This window comes from Calypte anna, chromosome 5A (assembly GCF_003957555.1).
Source record: "Calypte anna isolate BGI_N300 chromosome 5A, bCalAnn1_v1.p, whole genome shotgun sequence".
NCBI lineage: Eukaryota > Metazoa > Chordata > Aves > Apodiformes > Trochilidae > Calypte > Calypte anna.
Genome location: NC_044251.1, coordinates 9,272,491 through 9,285,140, shown reverse-complemented (window position 1 = coordinate 9,285,140; position 12,650 = coordinate 9,272,491). Strand labels below are relative to the sequence as shown.

Genomic DNA, 12,650 nt, shown 5'->3' with positions numbered 1-12,650 from the left:
CATGCAGCAGCTATGCAGCATTCCAGCAGCTGTGTACATGTCACTGGCAGCTGATGCTATGACAACAGTGCATAGAAATAGGCTTAGCTGGAAGGACTATGGAGACACTGCATGGGCTGCCTCAGGAACAGCAGACTGACCAGGGCGTATACAACACTGGCAACAAAACCCTTGCTAATGCTCCTCCTGGGACAGCACTGAGCAGCGTGCGAGTTTTACCTTGCATTTCATATGCAAACTCAGCACAAGTAGCAGGACTAAAACCTATAAATTGGAGCTATGCCCAAACCTCACTCGGATAAACTGTTTATACAGCCATATGTTCATATAGGCATATGCCTACTGTAATGAGAAAACTAACTGCTAGAATATGATGCTTCCCTGTAACCAGTTTGGATGGAGCTGACTTTAACTTCAACCCTTTAGAGACACAGTGTGGATGAAGCATTTATTAATGGGTCAGAACAGAGAGCTGCCTTGTACTACACAAAACTAAACATCTCCATTCAGTGTATTTCAGTGGCAAATTCATTCCCCTGCCATTTCAGTGAATGGTATGTTGTATTCAGCCAGCACTAAGTAACATTATATCAGGCAAGATATTCAGGGTAGAAAACCTCAGAGATTTGACTAACATGGTGAAGCTTTAAATTAATTTTCTGTTTTGACAGGTTTACTCCTGCAGTTTATGTCTAGCTAGCACAAGTTATTTATTTTTTCATCTCAATTTCAAGGGAAAGTGAGTACCTCAGGCAAGTGGCCCAGATGCTCAGTGAGGCTGAGAACCTCAGACTCGGTTACTAGACTCAGCCATGCCCCACCTCCTGCTGGAGGATTGCTAAATTATGCTCCCTGGCATTGCAAATACTTCTTCCCCCAGACCTCAATCTATGATAATAATAAGAAAATTTGTAATTCATTTGTTTTAATGCTCTCCAGGGTCTAGCAGACACTTACCAGTTTCATAGCTGTTGAAAAACAGAAGCTTGAAATTACTTTGTACTTGTAATCCAGCTATGCTTGATTTTACAGTTTATTAACTTTCTTGATGGATTTGAGTTTGAGTTTCCAACATAGCTGAGTTGCAGTACAATCAGGCTGTTACTCAGTGGGAATTGCAAATGTACATAACTGTTTATGTACACTAAAGCGAAGTAGCTGGAGCATTCCCCTCCTCCCTCTGAAAGTCATCTTAAGGAGCATCCTTGCTCTCAGTGCACCATGAACTAGCTCATTGCTTGGCATCTGGTAATGAGATCACAATCAACAACTTTGCAACTTTCTGACCTCCTTCTAATGAAAGTGAAGAATCTGGTGGTTCTGCCAACCTAAAGAATACTGTGGGTGGTGAAGTCTCCTCTTGCTGTAAACAGGTCTTTCTAAAGCATGTACATTAATCATTAGTAAAGATAACAAGGTGGTCTTGGCTACTAATTACTCTTTCCTTGCTGTACATGACAGGGGTATTGAGCATGAGAAGGGACTGATGTAACAATGGGGATGCTACCTTCCTGCTGTGCTTATGATATAGTGTGATAGATGTCATAATTTCAGTCTATTTTAAAAGAATGCGATGATGGAAGAAACTGTAAGCAAGTATTTGTAAGCACCTAGCTTATTTTACCCTTAAAGTAAGAGCACACGCTCTACTTTCAGAAGCACCCATATTGAAGAGTGAGATTCCTGTAAAAGAGAGATCCTGTTGCTATTGTGGTGTCAAATAGGACTCAAATTCTGATCCTTGTGGGGTTACATCAGACCTAGGTCCTTGAATTGGCTGCAAGATTTTGGCCTGTACCAAAGGATTAATTAAAGCAAGCAACAGAATGTCAAGCATTCTCCCCCTGCCCCAAGAGCATTACTGACTTTTAGGAGCATGCAGTGGTACATAAACTGGTCCTTTATATAAACATCACAATTTATCTGCTATTTTCTGCAGCAACATCTACCATGTTTGACTTTCTTGTTGTTTCGGTTTTGTGAGGTTTTTTTTATTTGTTTGTTTTGTGGGGGTTTTTTGTTTGTTTTGTGGGCTTTTTTTGTTTTTTAAGTGACAGCTACTCTGCTTGGTGCTGCTTGGCAGTTGTCCTCTTCTCCACAACACCCAATGCCCTTCTTTTGTACGTAGCAAGAAACAGCATTCTGCCTTTCAACAGCTGTAACCTGTTAGGTCAGCTCAGCCCACTCTCAAAATTTCACCTCACTATTTGCTTGGCAAACAGCCATGGAAGAGATGAGTTGTACCATTCTGGCCATGCCTCAACTGGGAATCAGCACCAAGCAGCCCAGGGACTGCATGAACCCTTGTCTATTCAATGGTTAGCAAAGCTGCAGCATGGTCCATGGCTCCAGAAGCGAAGGTGAGCTCAGGGAAGCAGGCCTGAGCCAGGATCCCATCCTGGCCATGGCCATGGATGTGGGCTCTTGTGTCTCACTGAACTGAGCCTGAGCCTGGTGAATGGACTGGCTTTCTAAAAAAAAAAAAAAAAAGTTAATTAAGTCTACCTTTGTAATTCAGAGACCTCATCTATCCATTCTTTATCCCTGTTTTACAATACTGTACTGTTCTTCCAGAGGAACAACAAATGTAAGTTACTTTATAATTTCCTCCCATGCTGTGGCAGGTATAACCACCACTGCCACTGCCCACATAACCTTCCAAGTACCTGCTCTTTATGGAGGAAGCAGCAGGCAATCTGCCACAGGAAAGGCACACATGGGATGGCAGATTCTTTTCTGACATGCTTTCTATAATCATGTGATTTGTTTATGGATTTACGTGTAAAATGCTGCTGACAAACCTGACTTTTCGAGGAGCTGAACTCAGGCAAATTGTTGATGCAGCTTAGTACTTAGTAGAATTACCATCTTACGCCTCTAGGGACAGATGCAACTAGAGAAAGTTCTAAAGGTGTTGCTGTCATCCTTTGCTGGAAAGGAGCCAAGAAGCAAAGCAGAGGGTAATTTTTCACCTACCCTGCTAAAGCAGGCTACACTCCTAAAGTGCTGGTCACTGAGACACTGTGTTTCCCCTGGTTCCAGGGGTATAAAAGGAACATTAACTTGCATTTTCCAGTTCCATGAAAATGTCAGTTACTGAGATGACTACAGCAGTTTAAAAAAAAATAAATAGCTGAATTAATGTTTAAAGCTTGCTCACCTTCTACTTTCCAAAAATCATACCTTCACAAAATCCTTTTCATAAAGGAGAAATGCTTATTACTACCTGCTTTGAAGTACCTGCTTTCCATTTTCTGCTCTAACATGAGAAATTAGTGTTTTGTGTTTGTTTATTGGTCTTAGTTTGCACTGTTATACGAGAGCCAGAGATTTTTTTCATCAGCCAGAACTTCAGGTTATCTTTGAAGGAAGAGCTGTGTTATGTTTGAAATTCCCAATTGCTATAGATTCACCATACTCCCTCCACTTTTCACACTAAGGACTGCACATTGCTGGTTTTCCTTAAATTGCAAGCAAGCTCACAGAATGAGGAAAATATTAAATCACAATTTTTAGTGTGAGAGGAAGTGAGAAGGGATGTGTATTTGGGTTCAATTAAAGTCTGCAAAATTGCATCTACCCTTGAATGATCCACTATGAGAGCACTGGAAATGTTTTTTTAAAAATCATAAAAATCTACCAGAAGTAAAAGCCAAATGTGTTAGGAAAGTAGTAAAGTAAAATTTGTTACACAGGAAGATAAGCTATACAAGCTGGTTAAATTATAAATCTCAATGTTGTTATGTGGTGCAATAGCTAATTATATGTATTACTTGCTATGTCAAGATGCATTTGAATATCATCTTCCATTAAGAGATTTACAGATTTAAGTAACATTAAGTAGATTAATGTACTAGGGTTTGAAAAATCCCTATTTATTATAAAGGAAGCATGTTTCTACATTAACAGGATGTATCAATTCCTGGACACTACAAGTGTAGTGCTGGTAGGTATAATCTCCAATTTATACTCCTCTTGGAGAAGACTTTTTAACACGCTCTCCTCATACTTTTGAAAGAATTTTTGTCTCTTCAGTAATTTGATTCCAAGGCTGTGTGTTATTAGGAAGTGCAATGGAAAATTACATTGATCTGTTAATACTAAAACTGCTCCTGGGTCAGCATACCTGCATAGTGTTAAGGCTCAAATCTGCACCTATAGTAGAGAAACTGTAGACTAAGGCACAAGGTGCCAAGCCAGCCTTGCTTTTTTGCCTGCTTTATTTTTTTGGTCTAATGTGTCCTCCAATTCAAGCTTTTTAAGTACAGCAAAATTACAAAGACCTGAGTGTTCAAGAGGTGTATCTGGGGACAGATATAATTTTACAGTGTATGTAAGCAGTTAAGCCCTTATCCTTTGTAAAGAGAAAATGCAGTGTGGGGCAGATTCCCATCAAAACAATTTGCTTTGCCTGTTGCTTTCTCACTGGAAGTTTAGAAGTAGACCAATTCATGGTTTCTTTGTGATACAGTCAGCCTACTCTTACCCATCACCTGTCCCAGAGACACCTGAAGAGAAACACACTGTTGAGAGATCAAGTTTAGAGTGTGAGAAGGTTGCTGTGTTTCCCACAGATCCCCAGGAGAGACAGGAATCAAGAAGAGGCCAGGGAAATTAACTCAGCAGACCAGAATTTGAGGCAAACAACTGCTTGTTTGAATTAAACAGCAAAGAACTGTTAGTGCAGCCCACATAACCTTCCAAGGCCTGTTCTTTGGCAAACAGGTAAGAAAGAGAGAATTTGGTGTTTGGCAGAAAACACAAAATTCAGCACTCAAGTTTAACTAAAGGTAATTTTTTATTTCCCATTAAGACTGCCTCAAGGACATAACTAAATGCTGGAAACCCCACAGAAGGGCACATACAGTAAATGTGGTGAAGTATAATGTGAACAGCCCCAGGGGTTCAAACAAGGTAGGACATTAGCTGACCAGAGATAAAAAGAACAAATTAAAATTCTGCTGTAGTTGTTGCCCTTTCTTCTCCATTTACACTGAAAAAAGTCAAATCCAACAAAATCCTTGCACCTCTAACAATACATTCAGTCCTGGCTAAAGAGTTTAACAAGATGGCAACAGGATGACTATAATACAAAACGTTCACTACTACACTCTGTACACACCTGTTGTCCAAGCCCTCCCCCAAGCCCATGTACTGATGCTGCCCCATTATTTGCTTGCTTGCTGGGCTTGCCTGCGGAGGAGGACGTAGATCTTCTCCTTTATCCAGTCTTTATTGTATGGTTGGTATGTCTGAGTATCAGCACGGTAACTAGAAAGAAAAAAAAAAATATATATTCTCAGTCTGTCTTATAGTACCTCTACCAGAAGAACTACACAAACTATGAAGTGTCTTCAAGTATATGGGGCAGAAAGTCTTGCACAGATACAAACAGAATCAGAAGAGGATGGGGATTGCCAGTTAGGGAGATTTATCCTTTTTCCCTACAAAACAGTTACCCAGCAGATCATTAAGAACTTGAAATAAAACTAGATGATCCAAAGGCTACTGAATGACTGGATGACACTGGGTACACATCTTAATTATTGAATGTAAAATGACTTACGGGAGACAAAAAACCACAGCACCTCAATATTCTGGAGGTTGAAATGAAGCAGAATGTTTCCCAGACAATCTAATTTGTCTCAATAACCCAAACACTTCTTCAACACTACTTCAAGCAAGTGCTCATGTGAGGTTTCCAATGTTCCACTTCTGTTTGGAGTTTTCAGAAGAGGAATAAAAGCACAATATTCCAGGAGCAAAGGTAGACCCGTAGATGGATGACAAAGGATTCTTGCCAGTGGGCAGTGACAGCAAGCTTACACCTAACAAACAAGGACACTTCACAAAAAGCAAACTGAAAATGAGAACCCACAGACTCATTTTCTTCAGTGATATCAGGGATTGTTGATAGTAATCCACAAATACAACTTCTTGCCAGGTCAGAGAACTTGGTTACTCAAGGCAGTGTTTAACTGAAGCAGGATTAGACTGAAAAATGAGATCAAACTGCAGGAAGCTATCTGTGCAGATTCATGCCTTCCTTCCCCCAAGTTGTTCCCCACTGAATTTATTTTGGGGTTTTTTTTGGTTGTTATTTTGGTTTTTTTGTTTGGGGTTTTTTGTGGGTTTTGTTTGCTTGTTTTGTATGGTTGTTTTTTTTTTTCTAATGAAGATGGTAGTTTCAGTGAATGCATCAAGAATTACTGAAGAGTGAGATGGTCACTGGTAAGAAATTAAAATCCAGAGTTAACTCACTCCAGAATAATTTATAGTTTTTACCTAAGGAAAAAAACCCTAAGCATTTTGTCTCTAAGAAAGCCTTGTTATTTGAAACCCAGAATGACTAGCTCAGGGTCATGGTAAGTTTCAGTATCTATTGGTATAGCAGTAGTTAGTAGTAGTAGTAGTACTACTACTACCAGTAGCCCTGCCCCAATCCATTCATTATTCTACACAGCAAGAGCAGATAGCAAGTACTTTAGGAAACTCCATAAACACAAGGCAGGTCTTGTACATTATGTGCTACATGTGCCATCTGGTGGAAAACTGGAAGTTGGAGCAGAATTTGGCATGACACCGAGTTTACAAGCCTTATTAAGAAAGGCACAAGACTGTACTAGAAATCAGTTGCTAGTTCCTAAAGCAAGTCTGGTAGATAAACTAAAGCAAAGTTAGTCTTTCAATCTGCATCAGCCCAGCACTATGACACCTGCAGGTCAAAGGTGGCACAACGTCTAAGAAGGCAAATGCAGAAACTGTAATCTTGTTTTACTCATTCTGCTGAAAACTTTGGTAAATGGCATTTGTAGGAAGTCACTATCAGTAACACTGATTCTGTATGTACATCAGAATGCAAAGGAAAGCAATCTGATGCTCATTTTTTAAAGTAGGTTTTTACTTTTAAGTGGGATTAACTGGTAAAGGCTTTTTGCCAAGCAGCTGCACAAGTAGTTCCACAGAGATTTCAGACAGTGCACTACAGCTGTGGGAATGCCCACACCAGGTATGTTTTGAGAAGCTGCTGGAATTTTAAGTTTAGAGAGCCATAAGATCTGTATATTTATTCCTACAGAATTTCTGCAACATTCATGCCACATCAAACCATTACCTTGAAATTTATGGTATAGAAAGAACTCATGATCTGGACTAAGTGATTTAGTTACAATGTTCAGAATAATGAAAAAATACATTTGGTTTCACAGTGCAATCAGAATTGAGAATAGACAAGACCCCCTTTGCTTTGCCACAACTTCAACTCACAGATGCACAGATGAAAGCTGGAAATAATGTGTTCACAAGAAAACTCAATTAGCTAGGGCTCTCTGGAGAACTGATCTGTTCCTCAGTCGTTTTGTTATGATTTGCAGAAGCTTCCACCTTTCCATATCTTGACCAAAATGAACAATCAGCTGTAATGTGCTTCTGTATACTTCTACTGCACCTCTAGACCAGCCCTCAGCTGAACAAAATTTTGTAATCATTCTGCCTCCTTAAGAATTTGACCAACTGCACAAGGGTAGATACAGCCCCAATTTGAAGATGCTAGAATTAATAAAATACATGGTTATATTAAGCTGTCAGACTGCAATATTGCTACCTTGCTACCACTGTTACTGAAAAAACCTCCCACCAGAATCTTATGAGATTTTACATAAAACAGGTAAGAGTTCATGTGGCCCTGTAAAGGACTTGTACTGCTGAACTCACACAAGACAGCTGAGGTCTGCCAAGTCATCAATGAAGTCAAACAACTGGCTGATATCGTATGTAATGGATGGACTGTTGGGATTCATTCTCTTCAGATGCTCTTCATACATTTTACAGACTCCTACAGACAAAAAAAAAGATTAATAAACAAAAAAACAACTGCTTTTGTTGAAACTTCACCAGCTATGGAACCACAGATATCAGAAAAGTTTAGAGATGACTACCATGAAAACAAAGACATAGACTCCTTACACACGTTTTGCAGAGTTTAAATGCTTTTCTTCTAGCTATATGCATTGCAACTTAATACTATACTTTCAGGTAAGATGCCTGGGCAGAGGCATCTAGAGAAAAAAGTTTTAATTCTTTCAAAGATATCTAACTTTCCATGCAGGAAGCTCCAAAAGAAACCTGAAATTCCTTCAGATAACCTTAAGGACAGCAATTGCAACATACATCCCTACTGCACAAGCACCTGAGGGAGAGGAGAACTAATGTCAAAACTACTCAGAAGAGAGATCATTCTTGATGAAAGCCCTCAACAGGCCTATTGTGTAAGAGAGACACCTATATATTACTTTTAAACAATTTTATATTAAATCAATTATATATTTCTTTAAATCAATTTTATTTAAGCTAGCTCATAAGTTATTCAGATACATTTGAGAAGAATGTAATAGTAAAGTGAACAGAGGCTTTACATGGTCGTTTTGCTTTCATTTGCCTCACAAAACTTCTTGAAAGCAGAACTTTTAATGATAAGTTCCACATATAAATCATACACTTGCAATATTTTGGTCTTTCCAGCTCTGTTTGTGCCTCTTCATGTTATGCAGCATTTTTTTTCTGGCACATCTGCCATAAGGCTGCAAATTACAGATCAAATGCATAAATAACTTTTATTTTTACATATTATTTCTAGTAGCAATCTTTGCTTTACATGGCTAGCATAAAACCTGGTGAGTTAGGTTCTGAACCTGCAATGAAAGGCATTCAGGCAGGTCTGCTGCATGGCCCCACCAGGAATATTCCCCCCTTTAATGAGTTGAACTTGTTCAATCTAGTTAATTCAAAAGGAGATATTTAATATAAAAAACAAGTTTTAGAAACAAATAATAGCTATTTTTAATTTGCTAAAACATCAGTAAACTAAAAGACACTTTTGGATTTTTTTGTGAATTATCTTGAAGAATTTATTTTCTTAAGGGCAAAGTCTGAGAATATGTTAAAATTGGAATATGGCAAAAATGGGGTTTTAACAACAGTTTTTATCTATCATGTCTGCACCCACCTTCCATGCACTCATTCACTGACTCATAATCAGCATATGTTCTGCCTTCTGGCCTCTTGGTAGGCTGGACGAGTAGAATTGTGTGCGACTGCAGAAAAAAAACCAAAAGAAAACCACCAAGAAAACAGGTTACTCACAAAATTGTAATGATTTCTTGTTTGCATTACTTTATCTGAATGAAGAATTGAAAAGAATAATACTAAACACTGACCCAGCAATCAAGGACACAGACATTTTACAAGCAGCACTTATTGCTGATGTTATTTGTATTAAAGAAGTTCTATTTACAGTAAGTCTTATCAATCCTTGTGTAAGCTTAAAAATGAGTACAGCAGCCACTGCATTTAAAAAAATCCCACTGAAATAGTAGTTTCTATTTAAACAGAAAAGCAAAGCAATAAATTCAACATATAAAAACTATGCTATTAGTGCATTTACTTATTTTTTTATTCCAAATGCAAGCTGTCAGGATGATTCTAAACACCTCAATTAAAGAGCAAGGAGTCAGCATCAGTCTCACCTTAAAGGAGTTTAACACAATATAGTTACTTTGAGTTATTCATTCAACTTCAAAGGAACACAAATTATACAACAAATCCACACTTTTTATTCAAGATTATTTCCTTCAAAGCAGATGTACTGATTTTTCATTCTTCATTCAGTGTGTCTCCTGAAACAGCAATTATGGCACAGAACTGTTCCAAATGTCAAGTCTGTAAGCTTGTTCTTCTGCAGGGAAGACTTTGATGATTGCACAGTCTGTGGCTTGCAGTATTGCTATAATATTTTTCACTTGTTTGTTCAAATTACTTGTAGCCAAGTAAGGTTTTTGAAGTGTACACAGTCTGTGATCTAATTATCAGGTTACCCAGCACAGGAAGCTTGCAAGCATGACAGAAAACACCATTTCCAGTGCTGGTAATGGGATCCAATATTCTCCATGCTAAAATATGAGGTGAGCACACGTGTAATATTCATGGAGGCAACTGCAGAGGAAGACACACTGGAAATGAATACCAGTGCATCTTATTGGGCTTTAACTTATCAGCTGCTCATCAAGAAATCCTGACCCACACTTTGGACATGTCAGTGAAGATGCCAGTTCAGTGTTCAAATGCAGTGACAGAGAAGAAAAATGGCAAATAGGATGTACAAAAAAAAATCACACAAAGTTTTACACCAGGACTGGTAGTGTTCTGCCTGGAATGTAGTTTTTAGTTCTTTAAATTCTGTCTCAAATAACATGATATGAGGAGAACCAGAGAAGCCAAGGAATTAGTTACATGGAGAAAAAGAAGCAGCAAGACTTTTCCCAATCAGAAGTGGAAAGAGAGGGGAATTCAGAGCTACAAAGGACACTGGGCCTGTAAAGTCCACTTTCCTGTACATCAGAGGATGCTCGAGGTGAAATGAATTCCCCAAGGGGAGCTGGTATCTGACTGTTCCTAAGTGCATTGTACTTCAACAGGAATGTCCTACCAAGGAGCCCAAATGATTCTGACAAACTTTAATACAAAGTACTTTGTGCAGCACTATCATTTTTATTGGTCAGCCACTGATAACAAGGCTTGGTTCCAGGACTTGTAACTCTGATTTCCTTGCTGCATTTGCCTAGAGACTACCTTAGTAACAAGCTGCATCAGCCACTTCAGTCAGTGTGCTAAAAGAGTTTTTTCAGCACTGCATTTATAGTGTCTGGTTCTGTACATGTTTATCTCTTGCAGCTAAACTCAGTTGGGTTTCTTTGACAAAACAGAACTGACCAGCTGAACTGGACCATAGTGGAGTGAATTCTGTATTTGGTCTCAAAATCTTGCTGGGAAATCATGTATATTCTGAAATAATCCCAATAATTAGATAATAGAAAAAAATATTAGTAAAATAGACCAGTAAACCAGTTCTTTTAGAATTCAAAAGCAGAAATTATTAGGGTTTCTGACTTTAAACCATTTATCACTTGAGGGGCTTTACAATGCCCACATCAGATACTGGCCTGGAATTTATTAAAATTAATGCCATTGGGACCCATGCACTGGAGCATGACATCTCAAACATTTCCTTGGGAACTTCCCAATATTTTACCTTAAGGAGAAAAAACATAGAGAAGTGCACAAAATTACCAGTTCAGAAGCCTCAGAGGATTTTTGTTCAACTATTTATTACCTGCCCTACTGAATATATGCCTATGTGACATCAGTGTGTCAGGGAAAAATCAGTGTGTCTAGTAACTGTTTTCCTATATGTATGGATCTTATTGTTAGGAAAAAGACAAATGAAACAAAGGAAAATCTATAAATCCATAAACCTTCATGCTTTAGGACGAGGTTATCTGGAGAGCCCACTGTAGACTCTTAAGATTTTGATGCATACATTGGGTTCCCTGAATTTTCTTTTAGAGCACCCCAGCACTGGCTGCTGTTAAGCAGGACACTGAATGAGATCCCACGTGGTTTAAGGCACAATTCTGAACTTAAAGAAATCACTTTAAAAAAAGCACTCCAACTGTTCACAAAACCCTGCAAAAATGGTTAAGGCAATGCTGACAAACCAGTAGGACTGGGGAGCATTTGCCCAAAGAGGCTTCTAAAATTGTAGTCTATTCAACAGTTAAAAAAAAAAAAAAAAAAGACAAGTATTTTAAGAATAAGGTGCACAGCAATGGAAATACAGGTATCCTTTCAGTTATTCCCACTAGGCAGGAAAAGGGGTTCAAGTGTTTTCTTTCATTTTGGACAACAGGGACAGGGCTTGTAGCTGCTCCTCCCAGCAGAAGCAAACTGCTACCGAGCCGATGCCAGACAGACGTATAACTTTGCTGCAATCCCAAACGCAGTTCTCCTTCCACCACAGGGCAACAACTCGTTCCGGCATATTCAGATGTATCAGATGAACGCCACCGAGCTGTTGTGACTGCCGGGCCTTTGTGCTTTATTTAACCTGCCATGCAAGCAGCCCACCAGTGCTAACTATCGCCCTTCCCTCCTCCTAGTGCTGGGGAGGAGCAGCAGGGGCAGAATCAGCCTCGATTAACGCGATTCTGCTACCGAAGGCAAGCACGCTCGACGGCTCCGCCAGAAGGATCCCGGGAAGGAGCAGAAGCTCCCGGGTAAACCCGCTCCACGCCAGGCCCGCAAGCCTCCCCTCTCCCTCTCTCCTTCCTTCCTTCCGCCGCACCGAGAACCGAGCCCTTTCCGCAGGGCGGGCAGGGGGCCGGGGGGCGGCGGGGCGGCCCTTGGTGAAGCCGCTGCCCCCCCTGCACGTGGGGCCTCCCGCTCGGGCCCGCCGCGGCCTCGCCCACCGCGCCCCCCCTCCCGCCCGCCCTTTGCCCCACGGCGGGGATGAGGCATCCCTCCCCGCTCCCCTGGGCCGCAGGAGCCCCCCCTAAGCGGGGGTGAGGTGCTCAGGGCCCGTCCCGCCGCCCGCCCCGCCGCCCGCCCCGCTCACCATCCCGGCTCCCGCTCCCTCAGCACCGCCACGGAAAAGAGGCGCGCGACGATCCTCCCCACAAGCCCCCGCGCTCGCCGGAACCGCCTAGCTCAACGGCCGACCATAGAGCCGGCCGCGCCAGAGCGCCACACGTTGGGCGCGGAGGGTGCCGGGAGCGGGCAGAGAGCGCCAGTCTGGGGCGGGGCGGGGACGCCATCTT

The 12,650-nt window shown here is 40.7% G+C and overlaps 2 protein-coding genes across 2 annotated transcripts in view; one reads left to right on the top strand and one right to left on the bottom strand.

Annotated features, from left to right (window-relative positions):
- Window positions 1-4,779: 4,779 nt before the first annotated feature.
- On the bottom strand, window positions 4,780-12,603 carry ERH (ERH mRNA splicing and mitosis factor). The gene is made up of 4 exons (XM_030452698.1): window positions 12,449-12,603; window positions 9,005-9,092; window positions 7,714-7,834; window positions 4,780-5,271 (listed from the first exon to the last, which is right to left on the bottom strand). The coding sequence occupies exons 1-4, from the start codon at window positions 12,449-12,451 to the stop codon at window positions 5,169-5,171; spliced, it is 315 nt and encodes a 104-aa protein (XP_030308558.1). The 5' UTR covers window positions 12,452-12,603; the 3' UTR covers window positions 4,780-5,168.
- SLC39A9 (solute carrier family 39 member 9) overlaps window positions 11,988-12,650 on the top strand; it is a 40,064-nt gene continuing 39,401 nt past the window's right edge. The window contains exon 1 of the mRNA XM_030452694.1: window positions 11,988-12,110. The gene's annotated coding sequence lies outside the window, so the exon portion shown is untranslated. The remainder of the gene's footprint in view (window positions 12,111-12,650) is intronic.